This window comes from Coregonus lavaretus (genome assembly GCF_964263955.1).
Source record: "Coregonus lavaretus genome assembly, chromosome: 8".
NCBI classification, from domain to species: Eukaryota; Metazoa; Chordata; class Actinopteri; order Salmoniformes; family Salmonidae; genus Coregonus; species Coregonus lavaretus.
The window spans coordinates 33,452,849-33,467,029 of record NC_139995.1 but is presented as its reverse complement, the minus strand read 5'-3'; the positions used below and the strand labels follow the sequence as shown (position 1 = coordinate 33,467,029).

The 14,181-nt window shown below is 44.0% G+C and overlaps 1 protein-coding gene across 11 annotated transcripts; it reads right to left on the bottom strand.

Annotated features, from left to right (window-relative positions):
* Window positions 1-988: 988 nt before the first annotated feature.
* LOC311133296 (cyclic AMP-dependent transcription factor ATF-7-like) lies at window positions 989-8,238 on the bottom strand. Of its 11 annotated transcripts, none has more exons than XM_084166789.1 (13): window positions 8,180-8,238; window positions 7,181-7,242; window positions 6,947-7,043; window positions 6,111-6,238; window positions 5,859-6,005; window positions 5,235-5,398; window positions 5,063-5,156; window positions 4,786-4,905; window positions 4,367-4,537; window positions 3,552-3,611; window positions 3,191-3,379; window positions 2,860-2,965; window positions 989-2,623 (listed from the first exon to the last, which is right to left on the bottom strand). In XM_084166789.1, the coding sequence occupies exons 2-13, from the start codon at window positions 7,226-7,228 to the stop codon at window positions 2,391-2,393; spliced, it is 1,557 nt and encodes a 518-aa protein (XP_084022915.1). In that variant the 5' UTR covers window positions 7,229-7,242; window positions 8,180-8,238; the 3' UTR covers window positions 989-2,390. The 11 variants fall into 11 exon arrangements, with proteins under 11 accessions (XP_084022915.1, XP_084022919.1, XP_084022917.1 ...); XM_084166793.1 differs by having other exon boundaries at window positions 989-2,650; window positions 8,180-8,228; XM_084166791.1 differs by having other exon boundaries at window positions 989-2,650; window positions 5,847-6,005; window positions 6,105-6,238; window positions 8,180-8,220.
* Window positions 8,239-14,181: the final 5,943 nt, after the last annotated feature.

Sequence of the window (14,181 nt, the reverse complement as noted above, 5' to 3'; positions counted from 1 at the left end):
TTGAGTAAATGGGGGATACAAAGTATTTTGAAAGCAGGTGCTTCCACACAGGTATGAACCAATTAAGCAATTAACATCCCATCATGCTTAGGGTCATGTATAAAAATACTGGGCAGGTCATTATTTTGGCTACCATGGCTATGCCCTGATAGGATGACAATGCCCCCATCCATGAGAAATTACATCATTTGGTGTTTTGTTGATGGAAGTGTTAAATTGGGTTGAGATCTGGTGACTGAGATAGCCATGGCATGGTTTACATAATTTTTGCTCCTCAAACTATTCAGTGACCTCTCGTGCCCTGTGGAAGAATGGCATCGCATCCCTCCAATAGAGTTCCAGACACTTGTAGAATCTATGACAAGGTGCATTGAAGCTCTTCTGGTTCGTGGTGGCCCAGTGCCCTATTAAGACACTTTATGTTGTTTCCTTTATTTTGGCAGTTACCTGTAGATATGGCTACTGATTATGAAACGATGGTCCATGATATGTCAGTTATTTCAATTTCATGACAAGATGAACATCCCAAGCTCACACAAATCATGGTGAAGCACACAATTTTAGGGGCTAATCCTAACTTCCAACTCAATATTAGGAAGGTGTTTGTATGCACCACAAGAGGTTGGTGGCACCTTTAATTGGGGAGGACGGGCACGTGGTAATGGCTGGAGCGGAATATGTGGAAAGGTATCAATCGCTCTGTTCCAGACATTATGAGTCGTTCTCCCCTGGTACACACCTTTTCATTTTCTGCGTTTGCGTGCGTGTACGTACGTACGTACGTACGTACGTACGTACGTACGTACGTACGTACGTACTCGGGCCACCAGTCCACTAGTTTTCAGCACCTGTAGCTGAGCACCCTGAGCCAGTACCGCATCAGAGACACCTTCTGCTCCTACTCTGTCATGGAGCTCTGCACCAAGGGGATAGGCACGCAGACAGAGATCCTCAGCATGAAAATGATTAACCTGAAACCATTACGTAATTTATTTTGTCAGAGATAGTTTATTAGTTGAGACTATACACAAGTTAATTCCACCCGCCTTGAGGTGGAATTATTTTGGGGGGAAACTCCCGACACATTCTTAGGGACAATCAAATTCCACAATAGTTTGTTTGTAGAGGTTACACTCTGGGTTCACTGTTGAAGACAGACATTTCCCTCCTCTTGACAGAACATGAGGGGGACTGGTAACATGACAGGGTGGAGAAGCTACAGCAATAACAATAAAATGACTTGAATAGAACATTTTAAAACATTGATATGTTAAAGACAAAAAGATGAGAAAAATCAACAATATGGTATTCCTCAAAGCAAAATATAGTTTTTCAAATAGCGTAAAGCATCTGAGCCTAGGGCATAATCTATAACTTCGTATAGATGTTCCCTAATCCAGACTTGCATTCAAGAACGTCATAGATTTATATTTCCTTTGATCACCTAGAATTTCATTCATTTTCATTGAATTAGAACAAATCGTTCTACCACTGACTTCGCTACACACGCTTCAGCTAAAACGCAGGAACATTAATATTGAATATAAAAATATATTGTTACTTTTGTCAACTTACTTTAGCCTGGGTCAATTATTTATAAATCTAATGAAGTTTGTTGATTATTACATAAAGTATAATCTAAAACCTAACCAATTTCAAGTGTTACATTAGGACATTATCATTGTTTGCATCAGTCATTTGATATCACTTGGGTGAGAAAAGCAGTATCATAAAAACCAGCGATAATATTACCATACACTAGCATACAGACAGTGGTCTTCATCAGTGTCCTCTAATATCCATGCAGTCAATAAGGGGTTTCATACACATTGTCTGAATGCAGAATTCCTACGAGGGCAAAAAAAATCCAGACACTGATTGTATCCTTACTTTGGCTCACTCCATGACAATGGGAAAACAATATTTCACACTTACTCAGCACTAAATTTGAAAAAGAGTTTCCCAAGGATGAACAACTGTATAAAGAACATAAATATGTAAGGAGCGATTTACACTGTAGACAGGGGAGAGAAGAGTTGGAAATAGACAAAAAACTACATTCTTTGATCGAGTGTGTGTATATGTCACGGGTGTGTGAGTATGTACATAAGCTTCTATATACACAGTGACAGTGCTTCCAAGCTAGGGTCCATCAGAAAATGGGCCCAAGGGAGTACTCAGTGATTATCATTGGCTGTGAGGCTACCAGTGTCCAAGGTCATAGAGCGTTGGATGGAGATAGATGGGGAGGGGAGTGAGACGTACTATCAACAGGTGGGATTTCAGATTTCAAATCAGGTCCCTTTCAATCTCTCTCTCACACGTCATTGTACCAGTCCAGCCTCCTAAAGCCCAATGTAGAGTTCTTATTGGCTCCCTGTGCCTGCTCATCATCTAGGGGCGGGCTGCGGCTGTGTGGCCATGAGGACCCCTCCCTGCTGGGTCGCCCCCATGCTGGCCAGGACCGACATGGCCACTGCCTCAGCCGCACGCACACTCAGCCCGTTGACGGTGATGGCCCCAGGGCTGGGGGCAAGGGGCGAAGGCCCTTGCTGGATAACCGGGGCTGGGGAGCCCATAGGCTCAGAGGGGGAGTCCCTGGAGCACTCCTCCACTCCTGCAGCTACAGACAGAGAGAGAAACATTCACCCTTAAAGAGAGGTGAGAGGCAAGCAATAGATTAGATGGATGAGTAGGAGGTTGATCCTGGATTGATGGATCGGTAGGTAGGTGGGTGGATGTACACGTTGATGGAATGGAGACAGATAAATTAGAGCCTAAATGATAAATCAAACAGATGGAGTGAATGAAAGACTTGTGTGATTGATAGTTGATTCATGTATGGTAAGTCTTTATTACCTAAGAAGGCAGACTTCTTCTGCATGGCAGTGACAGGGCAGTCTTTGTGGGCCAGTAGCAGCTGTTTCAGTTGGGTCACCTCGTTCCTCAGCAGACCCACTTCATTCTGATAGAAACAGAACACATAACAAATCACACAAGACAATGTACACACAAAGTTGTCTTCTCAACAACTGACAATCATACACTAAAACCTCATGGGCACAATAATAATATTAGGGATCCTACCAGTATAATACAATCACAAATAGGTTCATGGTTGTAAGTTTGCCTTTCTCTGCTGTTGTAATAGACAGTTACAGTCTAAGTCCAGTTACGGTTGTAGACTCACGGTCAAAGAAACATTCATGGTAGCCAGGTCCTCTGCCTTCCTCTCCAGAGAGCCGACCCAAACCTTGCGTTTTTGTCGGCAGCGAGACGCCGCCGCCCTGTTCCTCTCCAGGAAACGCTGCCTCCTCTCGTCTGGGTCGACCTCCGCACCCCGCCGCCTTCTACCCCCAGTGGGCTGGGCTGGGGACACCTGGGGAAGACGGGAGGGGAAGGTGTTATACACTCTGGACTGGGTGTGTGTATGAGAGTGTGTATGAGAGAGAGAATAAGAAAGAATGCAAGAGTGTGAGCTTGTGTGTGTGCGCGTGTAAAAGTGCATTTGCATGTGTATTTTAAAGTGTTTCCATGTATACGCCTCTCACCATCATGTCCTCTGAATGTAGACTATACCCAAATGGAGAGGAGGAGCCACTGCTGGTTTGCTGTGTGAGTATATGTAAATCATATAGGCATGAGAGTGTGCCTGTGCATATTTGAACTCATTGTTTGTGCACAATTTAGGAAAATACATGCAAACGACATGAGATCTAAGAACTATATCCGCAATTTTATATTCCATTTTGTTGGGGACTCGGGCTACACAGAAGTATCGCTCGAGTCCAACAAAATGAAATAAAACGTTGCGGATAAAGTTCGGAAGGACACTATTTCATGTGTACAACATCTAAAGACCTGCATCACTATACTGAGAGCGTTGCAGTTCTAAAAGTATTTGGGTGTTTTTGGAACCTTTATTCATTTTGTCTATCGCTGGTAGGGAACGTTTCTCAAAACCAAGTGAAATCACAAAAAGTGTCCGGACACTTCTATAACATGCCATTTACAAACAAAATACTGATTTGTTAAAGTGAAATTGTCCTTTAACTATATACAGGGCCATAAGGAATCTGCAGAGATGTTATCCAGCATATTTAATCTACAAAACATGTTTTGTAACAGCTTTTGGTTTGTTCAGTGTCGTTTCTAGTATTTTGATAATTTCTGGAGGTTCAGTCTGTCGTTGCCACTAGCCCCCTTCAGGCCTTTCAGAGGTGACTCCTCACATCAGTTCTAGTATAAACTCCCCTCTGGTGACTGGGCTGCAGCCCTAACAGAGTATAACAACCAGGGAGAACAGAAGATTTAGCAGATTCCACCTGACCCTTAGGTATTATGTGTGTCAGTATGTGTGTGTTACCTGTGGCTGTGCGGGAGATGGGGTGTCAGAGTGCTGCGAGGGCTGCTGGCTCTGCTCGTGTCTCTGGGGGACAGCGGGACTGGACCCTGCCCCCCCTGGGCCTTCTCCAGACCCATTCTGAGCCCCCGGGCCATGCTGCTGCTGCTGTTGGGTCAGCACTGCCTTCAGCCTCTACAGAGAGAGAGGGAGGGATGGGGACACACATAAATGCCATACAGACATCAACAACCTGCCTTACTAAGGTTGTAAAACTACCATTAATTTACCAAAATGACCAGAACTTTCAGTAATTTTGGTAATAAACAGTTACCGGTAACATTGCAACCCTGTGCCTTCCACTGCCACGGGTATGGGTAGGCCCAGTGCTATTTGTTTCTTAACTCTGTGTGTGTGTATCCACCAGTGCATGCGTCTCTCACCATCTTGGCCTCTGAGTGTAGACTATACCCAGATGGGGAGGAGGAGCCACTGCTGGTCCCACCAATCGGAGGGCCTGGAATCCCAGGGATGTTGGGCACCATATTAAACGGCCTTGCCAGCTACATATTACACAGGAAGGGTCAAAATAAGAGAAGACAAAATAACACCTACCAATGATCTGCCATTATCAAGACTGTTCATGTTCATTAGAAATTACTACTTTCACTCACAATACTGATGTAAAAAGGGCATTATAAATAAATGTGATTGACTCACAGATATGACTGAGGTCATATTTGGGCTGGGGAGGAGAGGGACCGTCTGTCCATTGGGGAGATGCATTACAAGTGGGAAGGAGCCTGTCGGAGAGCTGAGAACAGGAGATAGATTAGTATAAATTAAATAGAGTGAACACAAATAAAGAGAGATGTTGGCAGATTAGACTCACCCCAGTTGTCTGTTGGAGGGCGGGGTTTGTGTGATGACAGAGGTTGGCGAGGGCAGGGTCGGGTGCAGGGGGTCGTAAACAAGGTGAATGGGAAGGGACCCTGGGCGTACGATGGTTGGCGTGGGGGCGGAGCTCACCACTGGCCGTGGAGGAGGAGGAGTCTCCTGTCAACACAAATCACATCCAGTCAGACAGAGGCTACGTTTGCACAGGCAGCCCAATTTTGATATTTTTTCCCACTAATTGGTCTTCTGACCAATCACATCAGATCTTTCCAAATCAGATCTTTTTCAGAGCTGAACTGATTGGTCAAAAGACCACTTAGTGAAAAAAAGATCAGAATTGTAAACACAGCCAGAGAGAAACTCAGGTGGGAGTTGGACACTATAGGCCGCTGAGGTGAATCCACTAAGAAACCTACTAAATTTCTACTTTTTGCTGACATCTTTACTTGCCTCACAGTTAAGTGATTCATTTGCAGCCTCTCTTTGGCCACCAATGTTCCCTTCTCTCTCTCACCCAAGTTACCATGCAAACTTGACAAGAGGAAATCACACACATCAATTAATCTGTTCAACCATACACCCTGTTCACATGGCCCCCAGGTTGTACCTTTCCTCTCACCATTGGCTCTTTGCTGCTGTCTGACATGCTGGAGGTGGAGTCAGGACTTCCTGGTGGGGAGGAGTCAACCTCCAGAGGCCCCTCATCCTCCTCCTTCACCCCAGAGGGGGTCTGTAGGGGTGGAGCTGGAAGCTGGGGGGCCGTGAGCTGTGTGGGGACCAACAACCAGACACACAACATTTATCAGTTGGTAAAACTACCGGTGTTTCAAAACCGAACCCATCCTAGCCCCTACACCGTCCTCACCCTCACCGGGTTTTTGTTTCTCTGGTCATCCTCATGGGCCTTCCGGAACTCCTGCTCGAAGGAACTGGCCAGCTCGTTGAACAGACCCACCTCCTCACAGTTCTTCAGGAAGCGGGTGGGTGTGGGGGTCTGGTCTGGTGGGAGAAAGAGAGAGAGAGGAGAAACTGGTTTAGAGACTTCATAGTACGTGTTAACAACAGAGATGGCTCATCTGTCCACACTAGCCCTGCTGCCGCCAGATAGCGCTATTATCCTTACGTTTGTCATTTGCCATTGACGTCCTGCATTAAGCTGCACAGCTGGTAATACACTAGTGTCTCCAGCGCCCGGTTCATACATAAATCATCCTCCAAAGGCATCCATTTACTCCTTAACTAGCTTTAATGGTGTGCTTCCGGGAGAAAAAAAACAGGAAAAATATGCATACTGTCTTAATAATACACAATTCTCCACCACCATTTTCGGACAACTTCCGTATATTGCACACCGCATTCAGCCAATTAGGTGGCAGCAGTCTTATTTACCCCTGGCTGCAACATCAGGAAGTAGCATTAGCCAGTCTAGCGTGGTGGAACCATTAAAGCGAGTTAAGGAGGAAACCGAAGCCTTTGCAGCCTGAATGGAGGATGTTTTATGGGGGACACGAGTGTATAGCCGGCTGGGCTGGCTGCGTCGACACCAAGAGGTAGTACGAAATCAGGAAGAACTACGCCCTCTAGGGGTCTTGGTGCTAGTCCACACAGGGTGGTGTTTGTTTAACAGCTAGTCAAAAATATGTTCTTATCATATAATTGTTTTATACAGTATAATTGAGAAATGCTGGGACTGTTAAAGGCAAGCACCTGCAATGATGACGGAGTCAGTTCTGGCAGGACCAAATTTCAGGGTCATCTCATGCTTGTGTTTGTGGACTGATAGATGGTCTTCATTAGTAAATCTCTGTGCACAAAGATAACACAAGATACAGGTGATAGTCGAACATCAGATGGCTCCTGAAATCCAAGATATGTAAAGAGGGGAAAGGGTGGGGGAAAGAGAGTGAGGGATGAAGGGAAAACGAGGGAAGGAGACCTTACCTGGCCACAGCCTGGGGCGGTGCACACAAAAGGTCGATCGTCCCCCATCTCACACAAAGAGCCTGCAATAAAGAGGTATGGGAAAGGAAGAGAATGGAAATGTGTTATTTTGTCTGCTTCTTACACCTAGGTAATAAAAAAACGGCTGTATTGGACAATAAATTAGGGTTAACAGATGATATATATTCTTACTGCCTACATGTTCATTACTTCCAATCAAAGCACTTCGTTTACATTACATAACACAATGCCATTTATTTTCCTAGTATCAAACAAAGGTAGCTAATAATGGTGACACGTTCATTTTCTTAGCGCAAAAAGTTATTAAATACAAAGCTAGCTAGCTAATAGTAAAATACGCCTACTGGTTAGCTGTCCTAGGTAAATGGCCTCCTTTCTGCCAACTGTCAACAAACAGCGCAGCCTCAACTAAGCACAGAATCTAGTTAACATCCACTGCTAGCAAGGTAACGAACTAGCTAGCTAGCCATTTTGCCCCTTGCTTGGTAGCTAGCCATGGGCCAATGATTACAACAGCACTTCAAGTTAACGTTAGATATAGCTAACTAGTTAGCAAGATAATGTCACACAGGACGAAGAATGAACCTCGCTATTCAAGATCTGACAGGCCATTAGCATTATCATCAGATGGTTTGGTACAGAGAGTACAGCAGACCATCAACCACCATTGGCAATAACGGCCGAACGAATTTAGAGGGCTTCTTGGCGGTCGCTGTTATTGCTAAGCTAGTTTATTGAATTTTTTCAGCTAAAAGCTAACTGACTAACGCCTTGCCAGAGAGGATACTTACTGTACACAAGGGTGTCACACAGGCTAGCTGGCTAGGGCACTGACACAATTTGAGGCGCGTCAAATAAGTATTTCAGAATGGCGAAGAGGAAAGTAAATGTGACAGACGGTCAATTGCTCCGCGACAAAGTATTTTCGGTAACATCTTGATATCTGAACACGAGCATGTCAAATGTTTACAAACTCACCCAACCTCCCTCGCTAGCTACCTCTCCGCTGCTGGATATCCTCTGCGGTGAAATAGCGCGAGAAGTGAAAATATTCAATTTCTTACCTAACGGGATGCTGAAAAAAATCAAATATTACATAAACATGAGGGTTGAATGTGTCATCTAATCGCAAAAAAAAAAACTGAGCCCTTCAATTGGTTTTTCATGACATTTTCATCTAAATATACACTACCAGTCAAAAGTTTGTACACACCTACTCATTCAAGGGTTTTTCTTTATTTTTACTATGTTTTACATTGTAGAGTAATAGTGAAGACATCAACACTATGAAATAACACATATGGAATCATGTAGTAACCCAAAAAGTGTTAAACAAATCAAAATATGTTATATTTGAGATTCTTCAAATAGCCACCCTTTGCCTTGATGACAGCTTTGCACACAGCTTTGCAGCAACATTCACACAACATATAAATCAAATCAAATGTCACATGCTTCGTAAACAGGTGCAGACAGTAAAATGCTTACTTACAGCCTTTCCCAAAAATGCAGAGAAAAAAAGAGAAACAGAAAAATAACAAGGAATAAATACACAATGGGTAACAATAACTTGGCTATATACACGGGGCACCAATACTGAGTTGATGAGCAGGGGTACGAGGTAATTGAGGTAAATATGTACATATACAGCGCCTTCGGAAAGTATTCAGACTTTTTCCACATTTTTAACGTTACAGCCTTATTCTAAAATGTATTAAATTGTTTCTACACACAATAACGACAAAGCAAAAACAGCTTTAAAAATGTTTGCTAATTTATTAAAAATAAAAAACGGAAAAATACATTTACATACGTTTTCAGACCCTTTACTCAGTACTTTGTTGAAGCACCTTTGACAGCAATTACAGCCTCGAGTCTTCTTGGGTATGACGCTACAAGGTTGGCACACCTGTATTTGGAGAGTTTTCCCATTCTTCTTTACAGATCCTCTCAAGCTCTGTCAGGTTGGATGGGGAGCGTCGCTGCACAGCTATTTCCAGGTCTCTCCAGAGATGTTTGATCGGGTTCAAGTCCGGGCTCTGGTTGGGCCACTCAAGGACATTCAGAGACTTGTCCCAAAGCCATTCCTGCGTTGTCCTGTTGGAAGGTGAACCTTCACCCCAATCTGAGGTCCTGAGCAGGTTTTCATCAAGGATCTCTCTGTATTTTGCTCCGTTCATCTTTGCCTAGATCCTGACTAGTCTCCCAGTCGCTGAAAAACATCCCCACAGTACGATGCTGCCACCATCATGCTTCACCGTAGGGATGGTGCCAGGTTTCCTCCAGACTTGACGCTTGGCATTCAGGCCAAAGAGTTCAATCTTGGTTTCATCAGACCAAAGAATCTTGTTTCTCATGGTCTGAGAGTCTTAAGGTGCCTTTTGGCAAACTCCAAGCGGGCTGTCATGTGCCCTTTACTGAGGAGTGGCTTCCGTCTGGCCACTACCATAAAGGCCTCATTGGTGGAGTGCTGCAGAGATGGTTGTCCATCTGGAAGGTTCTCCCATCTCCACAGAGGAACTCTACAGCTCTGTTAGAGTGACCATCAGGTTCTTGGTCACCTCCCTGACCAAGGCCCTTCTCCCCCGATTGCTCAGTTTGGCCGTCGGCCAACTCTAGGAAGAGTCTTGGTGGTTCCAAACTTTTTCCATTTAAGAATGATGGAGGCCACTGTGTTCTTGGGGACCTTCAATGCTGCAGAAATGTTTTGGTACCCTTCCCCAGATCTGTGCCTTGACACAATCCTGTCTCACCGCTCTAAGGACAATTCCTTTGACCTCATGGCTTGGTTTTTGCTTTGACATGCACTGTCAACTGTGGGACCTTATATAGACAGGTATGTGCCTTTCCAAATCATGTCCAATCAATTGAATTTACCACAGGTGGACTCCAATCCAAGTTGTAGAAACATCTCAAGGATGATCATTGGAAACAGGATGCACCTGAGCTCAATTTCGAGTCTCATAGCAAAGGGGCTGAATACTTTTGTTAAGGTATTTCAGTTTATTTTTAATACAATTTCTACAAACCTGTTTTCGCTTTGTCATTATGGGGTATTGTGTGTAGATTGCTAAGGATTTGTTTTATTTAATCAATTTTCGAATAAGGCTGTAACGTAACATAATGTGGAAAAAGTCAAAGGGTCTGAATACTTTCCTAAGGCACTGTAGGTAGGCTTAAAGTGACTAGGCAACAGGATATATAAACAGTAGCAGCAGTGTATGCGAGTCAAAAGAGTTAGTGCAAAAGGGTCAATGCAGATAGTTAACCAATTGCTACCCGGACTATTTAACTATTTAGCAGTCTTATGGCTTGGGGGTAGAAGCTGTTCAGGGTCCTGTTGGTTCCAGATATGGTGCATCGGTACCGCTTGCTGTATGGTAGCAGAGATACAGTGGCTTGCGAAAGTATTCACCCCCCTTGGCATTTTTCCTATTTTGTTGCCTTACAACCTGGAATTAAATTGATTTTTAGGGGGTTTGTATCATTTGATTTACACAACATGTCTACTGTCGTGGTCAAACGTTTTGAGAATGACACAAATATTAATTTTCACAAAGTCTGCTGCCTCAGTTCTTATGATGGCAATTTGTATATACTCCAGAATGTTATGAAGAGTGATCAGATGAATTGCAATTAATTGCAAATTCCCTCTTTGCCATGAAAATGAATTTAATCCCAAAAAAACATTTCCACTGCATTTCAGCCCTGCTACAAAAGGACCAGCTGACATCATGTCAGTGATTCTCTCGTTAACACAGGTGAGAGTGTTGACGTGGACAAGGCTGGAGATCACTCTGTCATGCTGATTGAGTTAGAATAACAGACTGGAAGCTTTAAAAGGAGGGTGGTGCTTGAAATCATTGTTCTTCCTCTGTTAACTATGGTTACCTGCAAGGAAACACGTGCCGTCATCATTGCTTTGCACAAAAAGGGCTTCACAGGCAAGGATATTGCTGCTAGTAAGATTGCACCTAAATCAACCATTTATCGGATCATCAAGAACTTCTAGGAGAGAGGTTCAATTGTTGTGAAGAAGGCTTCAGGGCGCCCAAGAAAGTCCAGCAAGCGCCAGGACCGTCTCCTAAAGTTGATTCAGCTGCAGGATCGGGGCACCACCAGTGTAGAGCTTGCTCAGGAATGGCAGCAGGCAGGTGTGAGTGCATCTGCACGCACAGTGAGGCAAATACTTTTGGAGGATGGCCTGGTGTCAAAGGGCAGCGAGGAAGCCACTTCTCTCCAGGAAAAACATCAGGGACAGACTGATATTCTGCAAAAGGTACAGGGATTGGACTGCTGAGGACTGGGGTAAAGTCATTTTCTCTGATGAACCCCCTTTCCGATTGTTTGGGGCATCTGGAAAAAAGCTTGTCCGGAGAAGACAAGGTGAGCGCTACCATCAGTCCTGTGTCATGCCAACAGTAAAGCATCCTGAGACCATTCATGTGTGGGGTTGCTTCTCAGCCAAGGGAGTGGGCTCACTCACAATTTTGCCTAAGAACACAGCCATGAATAAAGAATGGTACCAACACGTCCTCCGAGAGCAACTTCTCCCAACCATCCAAGAACAGTTTGGTGACGAACAATGCCTTTTCCAGCATGATGGAGCACCTTGCCATAAGGCAAAAGTGATAACTAACTGGCTCGGGGAACAAAACATTGAAATGTTGGGTCCATGGCCAGAAAACTCCCCAGATCTTAATCCAATTGAGAACTTGTGGTCAATCCTCAAGACGCAGCTGGACAAACAAAAACCCACAAATTCTGACAAACTCCAAGCATTGATTATGGAAGAATGGGCTGCCATCAGTCAGGATGTGGCCCAGAAGTTAATTGACAGCATGCCAGGGCGGATTGCAGAGGTCTTGAAAAAGAAGGGTCAACACTGCAAATATTGACTCTTTGCATAAACTTTATGTAATTGTCAATAAAAGCTTTTGACACTTATGGAATGCTTGTAATTATACTTCAGTATACCATAGTTACATCTGACAAAAATATCTAAAAACACTGAGGCAGCAAACTTTGAGAAGACAAATACATTACATTTACATTTTAGTCATTTAGCAGATGCTCTTATCCAGAGCGACTTACAGTTAGTGAGTGCATAATTATTTTTTACCCCCCCCCCCCGTGGGAATCGAACCCACAACCCTGGCGTTGCAAACGCCATGCTCTACCAACTGAGCTACATTGTGTCATTCTCAAAACTTTTGACCACGACTGTACAACTTTGAAGATGCAAAATATATTTTATTGTGAAACAAACAAGACAAAAAAACTTGAGCATGCATAACTATTCCCCCCCCCCTCCTATAAGCTTGGCATATCTAGCCACTGGGATTTTTGCCCATTCTTCAAGGCAAAACTGCTCCAGCTCCTTCAAGTTGGATGGGTTCCACTGGTGTACAGCAATCTTTAAGTCATACCACAGATTCTCAATTGGATTGAGGTCTGGGCTTTGACTAGGCCATTCCAAGACATTTAAATGTTTCCCCTTAAACCACTCGAGTGTTGCTTTAGCAGTATGCTTAGGGTCATTGTCCTGCTGGAAGGTGAACCTCCGTCCCAGTCTCAAATCTCTGGAAGACAACAGGTTTTCCTCAAGAATATCCATGTATTTAGCACCATCCATCATTCCTTCAATTCTGACCAGTTTCCCAGTCCCTGCCGATGAAAAACATCCCCACAGCATGATGCTGCCGCCACCATGCTTCACTGTGGGGATGGTGTTCTCGGGGTGATGAGAGATGTTGGGTTTGCGCCAGACATAGTTTTCCTTGATGGCCAAAAAGCTCGATTTTAGTCTCATCTGACCAGAGTACCTTCTTCCATATGTTTGGGGAGTCTCCCACATGCCTTTTGGCGAACACCAAACTTGTTTGCTTATTTCTTTCTTTAAGCAATGGCTTTTTTCTGGCCACTCTTCCGTAAAGCCCAGCTCTGTGGAGTATACGGCTTAAAGTGGTCCTATGGACAGATACTCCAATCTCCGCTGTGGAGCTTTGCAGCTCCTTCAGGGTTATCTTTGGGCTCTTTGTTGCCTCTCTGATTAATGCCCTCCTTTCCTGGTCCATGAGTTTTGGTGGGCGGCCCTCTCTTGGCAGGTTTGTTGTGGTGCCATATTCTTTCCATTTTTTAATAATGGATTTAATGGTGCTCCATGGGATGTTCAACGTTTCTGATATTTTTTTTATAACCCAACCCTGATCTGTACTTCTCCACAACTTTGTTGCTGACCTGTTTGGAGAGCTCCTTGGTCTTCATGGTGCCACTTGCTTGGTGGTGTTGCAGACTCTGGGGCCTTTCAGAACAGGTGTATATATACTGAGATCATGTGACAGATCAATGACACTTAGATTGCACACAGGTGGACTTTATTTAACTAATTATGTGACTTCTGAAGGTAATTGGTTGCACCAGATCTTATTTAGGGGCTTCATAGCAAAGGGGATGGATACATATGCACGCACAGCTTTTCCATATAGTTATTTTCATTTTACTTCACCAATTTGGACTATTTTGTGTATGTCCATTACATGAAATCCAAATAAAAATCCATTTAAATGGCAGGTTGTAATGCAACAAAATAGTAAAAACGCCAAGGCAAAATAGTAAAAACGCCAAGGGGGTTGAATACTTTTGTACGGCATTGTAACAGTATGACTTGGGTAGCTGGAAACATTTAACATTTTTAGGGCCTTCCTTCGACACCACCTGGTATAGGGGTCCTGGATGGCAGGGAGCTCAGCCCCAGTGATGTACAAGATTCAAATACTATACATGGTATATAGAAGGTAAACATAACTCACAATGTAATTGTAATTTTCTTTTAAAAACCGGACTGATGCCAGTACAAGAGTTAGTGGCTATTGGTTTTGGGAGGTTAAGACCCGAGTCCGCAACCTGATGGCACAGTATACAGTAGGAAATAGGGGGACATTTGAGACGCATACCAAGCAAGATGGACATTTATGGAC

What these genes read in the sequence shown, in the direction of transcription:
- LOC311133296 (XM_084166783.1), bottom strand. Translation starts at nt 7,228, where the DNA reads ATGGGGGACGATCGACCTTTTGTGTGCACCGCCCCAGGCTGTGGCCAG. An exon ending in ATATGACCTCAGTCATATCT is followed by an intron (nt 4,906 to 5,062) that starts GTGAGTCAATCA and finishes TGTAATATGTAG; the next exon opens with CTGGCAAGGCCGTTTAATAT. An exon ending in CATCTCCCGCACAGCCACAG is followed by an intron (nt 3,612 to 4,366) that starts GTAACACACACA and finishes ATACTCACACAG; the next exon opens with CAAACCAGCAGTGGCTCCTC.